We start from the raw sequence: 10,348 nt of genomic DNA, 5'->3' as shown, positions 1-10,348 counted from the left end.
CAACAATTATTATTAAGGTAATGTACAGACAGGGGTTTAACCGGTTGAAACTTCTTGTTTTGCGACACTACACTGGGAACCAGGAAAAGGGGCAGGAATGCTTGACCGAAACGAATTTGCAACTGAACTCTTTCCAATCGTGGCGATTATCGCCAGACCGGAAATGGGTTATGTTTTAGCTGCACGGCTATAAATGTCATAAAGGAGTGCTAGCTTCTAACCATATCTATTCGTACCAGTAATATACATGCTTTAAATTGTAACATTTGATCTTTCCTGCACGACACAGAAGTTTGACACTAAGGGGACTTCTTACATTGCAGGTATCCTTGGCTTGCGCATCGTGTCACTGGACGTGCCTCAGCGTGTGAGCGTGGGCCGGGAAGCGTTGCTAAAGTGCGCCTATGACCTCGAGGGGGACCTTCTGTACTCTGTGAAGTGGTACAAGGACGACATCGAGTTCTTCAGATACGTTCCCTCCGATAGGCCACCCGGCCAGTACTTCGAAGTGAACGGCATTCGAGTAGACGTAAGTACCATTTGAACTTTTCTAGTGGCGCAATTATTACTGAAAGCCTGCCTTCTTCTCAGTAACAAGAGTTGCCAGAAACGGGATGGGGAGGGGGGCGTTCAAACCACCCGAAAGCTTTCAGTTTTAAATATGTATATAAACACGCACACATACAAACACACGCAAGAAATATATAACGGGTGATTGAAATCCCCACGAAAAAAATTTCTGGCTACGCCCCTGGTTATAGCAGATTCCATAAGACACCGCTTCGCTTCATCCGCAACACCGGTCTTACATAACACATCTAATACACATGTACACGCAACTACGCCTTAAGGGCAAGTCTATATCGCTACGAAAAAATAAATCACTTTGCATCGGAATAATTCGCTTTGCATCGGACATAGTGTAGGAGCACGGAACAATGTTTTAGTTTTACGCCCTTGCCTGATGGCAATAGTGCTTTCTTGACACACATTCTTGTTTCGAACCTCGCCGGATGCACGTACTGCTGTGATCATTTTTTATGATGTCAACATAGTGTTTTCGTAAACAACATAATAAACATATCAGCATGAATTCGTTCGACATATTAAAAAGCGCAAGCTTCAAAGCTAGATAAAACGCGATGCATATATCAGATACCTTCAACGCATACACTGTAAAACGAATGTTGCTAGACAGACCGGTATTAATGTATCGCTGGCAGTATTAGCCTACGTTGGTAAGTAACATGCACAAGTACACTCATTGAACCATGAAGAGAAGGCGCTAAGGTGTTTGTATTGCTAGCAGCTTCTTCACTACTGAAACGTTCCGTATGGGATTGCAATATTTCCATATGGTTCCATACGAGTCTTACGAAAACATATGGAAAATATATGAAAAATACATAGACTTTATGTGGATTACACAAGGGAACACAAAAATCATTGGAATCGCATATGTAACGTTTGAATAAGCTGACTCATGATAGAACTACAAATGAAGTACACGAGAAGGAGGCTTCTCAGCAAGCAATACACAACACCGGCCTAACGGCGCACATCTAATACGCATAAACACGCAAAATAGTATGCCTTACGGGCAAACCTATAACCACCCCCCCCCCCAAAAAAAAAAGAAGCGTACGATTGATGTTCCTTGAAAGATTTAACAGTTTTACATCCTGTATTTACATCCTATATTTAACAAATCATCCTGACGTATTTATTCGACAAACTTGGTGCAAGATTTGGGAGTAATGTGATTGTACCATAGCTTGCAAATCTGACTTAAGGTGGGGCCGAGAGCTCCAGTTCGCCGTAATGAATTCACTTTCACTGCTTTGTAATGAACGCGAGCTATGGCGACGAATCAGCGCTTGTGCTTCTTACAAATTAATTTCAGTATGTTAAGGTTATCTTGCGTTTTATGGTAAATGGAACGAGAAACTGAAGAACAAGCGGGCATACTTGAGTTGCCACTAATTGGCAACGAACAGGACAGCATTCTTACGAGCTTCAGGTATACGATTTTACATGGGCATAATGAAATTACATCCAGCGCACTCTGTAGAGTCTGCGTGCACCGAAGCTTTCGTGTTGCGATAATTTAAATGCAATGAAAGTTACTTTTCATACCAGGTTGGCAGCTTCACATATTAGTGCAGCGCTATCTGTGTACAGGATGAGCCGACATTTTATGCGAGTGGCGTACCTACAAAGTGGGTGTTGTCTGCCTATATCGTCATCGCATTGAAAGGTGGAAATAATTTCGTCGCGCAAATTGCACTGCTCTCAACTACAGAGTTCATACGTTCCTCGTCCTTTCTTCGTGTATTCTATTTTCTCGCAGATGCTTCGCTCAGTAAACGGCAGCGTGTTCATCCGCGGCATGGATGCCGCTTCGGAGGGCACTTACAAATGCGAAGTCTCCGCGGATGCACCCTCGTTCCAGACAATCTTCGCCGAGAAGATGATCAGGGTGGACGTGAGTGTCTAAAAAACTAAGTGTAGCAGTGGGCTTGACTGTGATGGTTGGTGCGTAATGAAAGGGAACAAAACAGTGCTTTGGGCAGGACGAAGTGAAGATGACTGACATGGTGCTAACAACCAACTAACTTTATTGCAATACAGCCGCAATATAAAGAAAGCAGGAGTCTGCGTATTTCGCCGCAGTGGTTTAGCGGTTACGGTGCTCGGCTGGTGAACCGAAGGTGGCGAGTTCAGTCCCAGCCGCGGCGGTCGCATTTCGATGGAGGTGAAATGCTAGAGGCTCATCCACAGTGCGATGTCAGTGCGCGTTAAACAATACCAGATGGTCGAAATTTCCGGAGCCCTACACTACGCGTGCCTCATAATCATACCGTGGTTTTCCTACGTAAAACCTCAGATGTATTAGGAGTCCGCACATACACATTCGATATCCCTTCACAACAGTGAAATTAGATGCCTATCGGAAAATAGGGCGGGAGTTTCCAGAGAAGGTGATCGATACGATATCTTTACTGTGTAGCCAGTTTCATGTATGCGCATATAATGCCTTTCGTTTTGTTGTCTGCGCAAGTTCCTGCTTCCGATATATTGCAATTTTTACTGCAATAAACTTCGGCCGTTAATCAACGCCGTGTCTGTCGTCTTCAATTCGTTCTGTCTAAAGTGCTCTGTTCCCTTTATTTAAATAACTGACCTTTACTGTAGGAATACAACATACAATAAGGTCACAGAACGCATCTGATCAAGCCTTTGTTCTTTGAATCAAAATGCATATATGAAATGGCAAAGGGAACTTGAAGTGTGGCGAAAGAAAACTTGTCATCGGAAGGAGCCGAACCCACGTACTCTACATTACACGCGGTATCTTGTACCATTGAGTTACGCTGATTCGTGCTAAGGCAACGCTTAAGTGAGTTATTTGGTGATATTAAGCATATAGAGCATGTCGAACCTTCTTTAAGACTGCGCGAGGGCTCGAGAGTCTATCTAACAAATATCGTAGGCGTTTTTCTGACAAGTTATATCAGCTGTTGCGTGGATATCGTAGTTCGCAAATCTCTCATTCAGGTAAAAGTCGTGTCTATCGCTTCCATTGTTTGACACAGCCACCTTCCATTAATACGCTTCTTTGCTCCCCTTAATGGTGCGTGGAATAGGAGGTGTTAACAACTATGGGTATTTTCGTCATTTTTAACACTTTACAACAGAGCTCTTATGGTCGAGGTTTCCCGTGTGCTGTGGATAGAAAATTGTCATCATCATTAACCGGCAGGCGCTCAATGACCGCCCAAGCATTCTGTAGAGACCGTTAACAAGAGAAGCTGAAAGGCGCCTGCCAGCTCGACTCAGTGCGATCTGCTCTAATTTTTTTCCCTAGAGTGATTAACTTTCTATGTCTTTTACTGATTATCGAACGAAGAAACAGCGCTAGAGAAGGAAGAAGACGAGAGAACGCACACACGGCACTGACTAACAAGCATATTTTATTGCGTTTATTTATTCTTAGTCAGCGCCGTGTTTGTGTCCTCTCGTCTTTGTCCTGTTCTAGCGTTGTTTCTTCGTTCAAAAAAATCTATGCTCAACCAGCCCAACTCAAGACGCTAATATGTCTTTTACTTCTTCACACAGCCGGCTCTTCTAGTCAGCTGAGGACGTCCGGTCTCGCCTGGGCACTGGTCGCCGCCGTCGGATGCCTCACGTCTTTGCTTCGGTGGCGCACCACGTGAAATATGCCCGCTCTAATACCACGGCGTCAAATGGCCTCGCCTGCCATAGCCAGCAAGCCAGCCAACAAGCCAGCCGGTCAGCCGCCGCCACGTGCGTGGTTACAAGAGTCACACGACAGACTTCAACAACTTCACCTGCGCGTGTGGCACGGCCTCGCTCTGCAGCCGAGAAGCAGCAGTGCGAGCGGGGGCCTAGGCATTGGGTTAAGCGTCTTTATGCCCAGTGACAGTACCGCTGTTTTTCTGCAAACCTAAATGATGCGAGACTTTATGTTCGCGAGAGGCACACTGACGTTTGCTTCAACAAGGAGTGCTGGAGCAGCGAGAGAAGAAATGAAGCTACTGACGGGAAAGGCTGAGCGATGCGAAGAAAAGCGCTGTGCCGCCTTATTCTATTGCACTACCAGCTCGCCAGAATTGCGCGCCAACCGTCAAAGACTTTGCTGTTGCTTTGCCTAGGCCATGCAGTATTTCAGGCTGCGTCTCTTGAATCTCTCCGAACTCTCCCATGATGGCACTTTCAAAGTATGCCATCTTACTTCACGCATTTCTTTTCACGTCCCTAGACGTAAGTAGGGAAAAAACTATTCGATGTTTTTTTCTCTTGGATCTGTGATGACGAGATGTTTCTAGTCACTACACCAACGATCTTTTGTTGATTGTTTTTATTCTGTGCACGATCCGAGGTCATAGGGTGATGAAAGGATTGAGGTAGATGCGTAAAGAATTGCGTAAGCGTCGGAGATGAAATCTCGACTCGCAGGGAAATGATGTCGACGTCGAAAAAGGGTTTATTTCGCTGTCAGGCTGCTTCCATTATTCCTATAGACTCACTCCGACTCGCTCACGAAGCGAAGATACTCAATGGCTGGTGACTGGGAAGTTTCATTATACGAATATAATGACTAAAATTGGCTTCAAGACGATTATGTAAAGGCTTAGAAAGAAACATCACTCACTGCAAGAGTGTAACTAATTTAGGGGGACTTGCTAAGGGACCTTTATTGGCCGTGCTTTACAAAGCGGACACTTTCGCAATGTTTAAACGATACTGAACTTGATTACTAGCGGGATGTCTCCGTCTAGTATGGTTTTCTTCTTTTGTGCATGTCAACAAGAAACGAAGAAATGAATTTCTAGCCTCTTGGCTGCAGTCACTCTAGCTGCTTGCACAGTTTACAAGCGGTACAGTGTTTGTTGTTGGTTTGCCGCTTGTTCGAGCTTAGCTCCACCCACACTTACATCTATGAACTAGGGCATAAAAAAAGAAAAAAAACAACGTTTCCAACGCGTCGAAACCAAGATGCAGCGCAGTGTAGGTTCTGAAACAGTATTGTGCTGTTCATGGAATGTTATCTTGTGTAATAGCACGAAGAGCCAATATTGAAATTCTGCTGCCCTCTAAATGAGCGCTTGATTCGAGTGAATGTTTAAACGATGGATTTAATGTGTCCTTCACTAATTCCTTCGCACTTCAAATAAAGCTCTATTGAAATTTGCCTCTCTGTCATTCCAAAGTGTATGTCCTATGTGCGTGTATACGAACTCACTTGGCAATTGCACGAGCATAAATTTTAGACAGACAAATTAGCATCTCATGGCTGTTTACGTCACAGAACCGACAGCCTGCTTCAATGGAGCACAAAGTTAACACGGACATGTTATGGTAACGCTGAAGTCGTAATAAAATTGATGAATTACTGAATATATAATCAAGGTACCAGAAACATTGAGAAGGTATAAGAGAAGCCGTAGTTGAGAACATGGTTCGTATTAAGGCGAAAGCCTTGGATGCCTCATCAAACGCGAAAATTGACCGCTGGCGTCCGCGTTCTGCGGCGTCAGCGTTAGTACGAGTGATGCAAAAAAGAGAAAAAAAATCATTGCCTGACGATTTTGCCATATGACGTCGTCATGGCGACACAGATAATCAATTTGTGACGACATATACCGTGATGTCAATGTGAAGTCATCACACGATACCGTCGTTTGGTCAAGTGTGCCAATCACGGAGGCAGTGCGAAACCAGGTGCAGGAAGCTTTCGGAGGGAGTCGTCTTAGCGAATGCATTAAGCACCCGTGCTTCTATTTCAACCACGTAAGGTTTTAAGCGGATGCAAGGCATGGTACGTAACCTTTCCCCTTTCTTTTCGCGCCGAACTGCACCTGTAACAGCGAGAGGAAAAATTCACAGCATATCCACGGGCGAATGATGAAGAGCTTGGGCGAAGCTCCTGAGCATCATGGTTACCCGTGAAATCTTCAGTGGTTTCGCCCAGCATAATCAAGCGATAGCCCAGTACATCATCAAAGACGTGACAAACACTGTATATATTTATACAAGAAATTTTATTAATCGTAAGTGGTAGCTAGACGTGGCTTCCGTTCCCCCTTCATTATAACGGCTTTATGGTAGAGCTGTGGGAATAGCAAAATTTTGGGTGCGAAGCAAATTCGAATAATAAAGACTGAGTGCGAATCGAATCGAATATTTTCGAATAAATTTCGAATATTTCTCAACATTTTTCGAATACTTCGAAGTGAAATTACAGGCAGAAGTTGCAGAGAATACCTAAGTATGTTCTCATGAGATAGCAAATGAAAGTGTTTCTTTTTGCTAGTTGATGAAGCGCTGGCACAGGGTGGTGTTTCATAGTTGTCTTATCAAGAATGAGGCTATGTAGAGCCGAATTGTATTTATGTGCATGATTTGGTGCAACCAATGTGTTGCTTACAACACTTTACACGTGATAGGCAAAGATGCCATTTCCTCAGCCTCTCCTGCTCTTTCAACTTCTGTTGAAGCCCAACTGATGTGGCGGACAAGGTGTGCTCCCTTCAAGTCCGGAGTTCCAAATCTGCCTCGTAGACTGATTATAAGAACACTGAAATTTTGGATGCTGAAAAGCTTTGGCGTCCAATTTTTCGGACTTCCTGCCCAAATTTCAGGTCCGAAACAGCAATATTGAGCCCCACCTCTGCCACATCTTTCATCTCCATGTTGGAACCAGCGTTTTCTTGAATTAATAAATTTGCGACAGTAGCGGAGTTTGAAAGGCAGCTTTGCCACAACGATAATGTATGAGTGAAGCATAATAAAATGTAGGGACCACTTCCAATCTACGTCTCTTGGCCAAGTTCGACCGTAACGGAGCTTGAAAGGCAATTTGCCGCAATACGGGGCGTGATGAGGTGAAGCAATTAAAAATCTAGGGACAACTTTTAATCGGACGTTGACTGTCTCTTGGCCAAGTTCGACCGTAACGGAGCTTGAAAGGCAGCTTTGCCGCGATACTGGAATGTGATGAAGGGAAGCTTGTTAAAGCTCCGAAAGGGTCACTTTCAATCGGCCGTTGACTGTATTTGTTTTTGGGAAGTAGTGGGCAGTTTGCAAAGGCTCGGTGATAGGTCGTAGTGGGATGTTTGCAAAGACGAAGTAGTGGGCAGTTTGCAAAGGTGGTTACGCCGGACAACCGAGACGTGACAAGGTTAGATTAAGAGGACAGGGGCTCCGGAAGTATATCTGATGTGTGGGGGCGACGACGTCTGTGGGCTGATGATGCATCGTCTATATTTTAAATATATATATATATATATATATATATACGCACTAACTTAACAAGAAACGATGCCTTGTGGGGAAGTTTATACGAATGAGGATGCCGTTTCCGACTACCAATACGACGCGACTGCCAGGTGAAATTATTTTCTGAAATTTTCTCGGCTGCCGGTAGAATTGACGCTCCCTATCTAATCCGCTCACAGGACCCTCAGCCTTTTTTGTGCGTTTATGCCTCACCCGGAGTCCATATCGACCAGATGACGTTGATACTATTTCATGTAGCCACCATAACACGCATACGTGAAACATCAAACGCGAAATCTATAGAGCTGTATTAGCAGAAAAGGAAGTATCGTTGTAGCTTACCGCCTCTGTGAAGTCGATGTTCTTTGTCCACCTTCCCTCCCAAGGTAGTGGATAAAACATGTGCATAGGTGTTTTCTCGTGTAACTTTCCCGCTTGTGGACGTCCGATACGCACAGCCAGTTAGGGACATTAAAGGGACTAACGAGAATACAAAGTTGAGTTGCAATGAACAGGGGCACTGAAGAACGCGTTCACTTTTGGTTGGGTGTGAGAAGATAATTTATTAGTGGAGATATTTGTAAGCAAAGACCGAAGATCTCTTACTCAATTTCTCCTCGCCCCATACTCGGTGCTGAAGCGATGTCGTCTCGAGTCTCATTGCTCTCAGCGAATTAGAAGGCAGCGTGATACTCAGCACGTGTGCAAAGGGCCGTTGCATGGCCGCGGCTTTCGGCATTGCCGCGATGGATGTGGTTGCAGACTTTGAACCTCGCAGCGAATAGGATGCATTTCAGTGTGTCTGAAACACGGTGGTCTGAAATGATCCCCCGTGCTCTCGCGGCAGCAGTTTCTGTGTCGATGTCTGGCAGCAACCGACGGAAAACGAAGCCTCGTTTAGTCGACGGCATGCGAGGCGTCCACTTGCCGAACTGTTTATGTACACGTGTTTTTAATGCTGCATTTTATTAATCGCGATTTCCTTTGGGAGAACTGGACAGAGGCGCCGTGCACTGAGGAGAGGCCGGCAGAGCAACAAGAGCAGAGCCATGCAGGGCCATTCAATCCGCCCGTGGAATGCGGCACGCATCCGAAGGGAAGGTGGGAGGGTGCCAGTGAGGAGAAACGTACCATGTGATCAAACCATCGAAGCCCCATAGTTCTCTGCGGGACAGCGCTAATGTGTGAATCCGACGCAGAATCGCAGCGAAGCTCGCTCGTATAAACGAAGTCAACCTCAACTACACGTACCTGGCTGCTGTTGTTACCACCGCGCTCACGGCAGAAGCAAAATAAAAGGTAGCGTCTCGTGCGCCGCGCGGTGGACACGATCTCACACAGTAGTGGCTCCTGCACCGCACGGAAGTGACGTCACCTCATTAAAATAAACTTAAAACAACTCAAATGGACAGATTGTTTACTTTATAATGTGTTAAACCTACAAAAATATTCAACAGAAAGTGTTTGGCGAGTTAGTTATTTTATATTTGTTAATTATTGACATATCGCAACCACCTTAAATCCAGGGGCGCTGCGAAAGGTAACAGTGGCAAACATGGCAGCCGCGAGAAAATTGATGTGCGGCAGAGTTTCTATGATGTACGGATTGTTGCGTTGCTGTTGGAAGTACTGCATTTTCTAGTTTGCGATGTCAAACGTGGTGTCGTCGAAGATGAAAGTGTCGTTGCAGCCGAGTACCTCATTTTGCTTGTCGCGAAGGGCCAAGGTCGACGATGAAATAAATGTTGGTGCACAGTTCGTGTGAACGTCGTGACCCCAAGAAATCCCAGTGCGGCTGCGAATGTTTTTACTAAGCTTGTGATCTGCGATGGCCAATGCTGCTGCACTGCAGGCTTTTCGCAAAGTGCGAACGTATCGGCCGTTATCATCCGTTGCTAGATAATCATGCTGTGCTGTCACCCGCCTGTTATTTGCAGGCAGACAAACTGTTCGGCATGTTTTGTAGATAGATGGGCTAACGCAGTCGGCTGTCGCCTGAGTACAGCGAAGCCTAGAGCATCACGGCGACACGTCAGTATTTTGAAGCGACTTAGTCTGCCGATTACTTCGTGAGCGGTGACGGCACACTGAGCGACATAACAAGGTTTCGTGTTGCATATTCGACGTGGTTACAAGAGGCGAAGAGAAAGTGACTGCTAGCTGCCAAAAAATGATGGCAGTAAACGTGACCATCATTATTTGTTACGGTTATCATCTGCCAGTCATGCCTTGGACTCGGAACTCACGCAATGCAATAGTGCCAGCCGGAGAAACATTCTAGCGCTACAGTGACCGCGCCGCCGAAAGCACAGATTCGCCCAGCGACAGTCAAAGCATGTTTAAGTTCGACTGTACCGAAAGCCACGCTTTACGCTGTTCGCGTTTCTTTTCATCGCGATAGTACATCACCACGAGCCGTTCGCGAAATCTAGGCGTCCAGTGACTCAATTCTGAGATCACGTGTGTTGCAGTGTGTCTTCCTGTCATCACAGCCTTGATAACCGTGCAAATAGACTTCTTGACGCGGATGCCGGAAAATCGATGC

At 45.5% G+C, this 10,348-nt stretch overlaps 1 protein-coding gene across 1 annotated transcript; it reads left to right on the top strand.

Annotated features, from left to right (window-relative positions):
- Nucleotides 1-289: 289 nt before the first annotated feature.
- On the top strand, nt 290-2,485 carry LOC119376303 (uncharacterized; the record flags this gene model as incomplete). Its single annotated transcript, XM_037646201.2, has 2 exons — nt 290-529; nt 2,351-2,485. Coding segments are annotated over 2 exons (375 nt in total), but the record flags the coding sequence as incomplete, so codon positions are not given.
- Between the last annotated feature and the right edge of the window lie 7,863 nt (nt 2,486-10,348).

Source organism: Rhipicephalus sanguineus, unplaced genomic scaffold, assembly GCF_013339695.2.
Source record: "Rhipicephalus sanguineus isolate Rsan-2018 unplaced genomic scaffold, BIME_Rsan_1.4 Seq11626, whole genome shotgun sequence".
Lineage (NCBI taxonomy): Eukaryota > Metazoa > Arthropoda > Arachnida > Ixodida > Ixodidae > Rhipicephalus > Rhipicephalus sanguineus.
The sequence above is the reverse complement of the archived record's forward strand: the minus strand, read 5'-3'. Positions and strand labels throughout refer to the sequence as shown.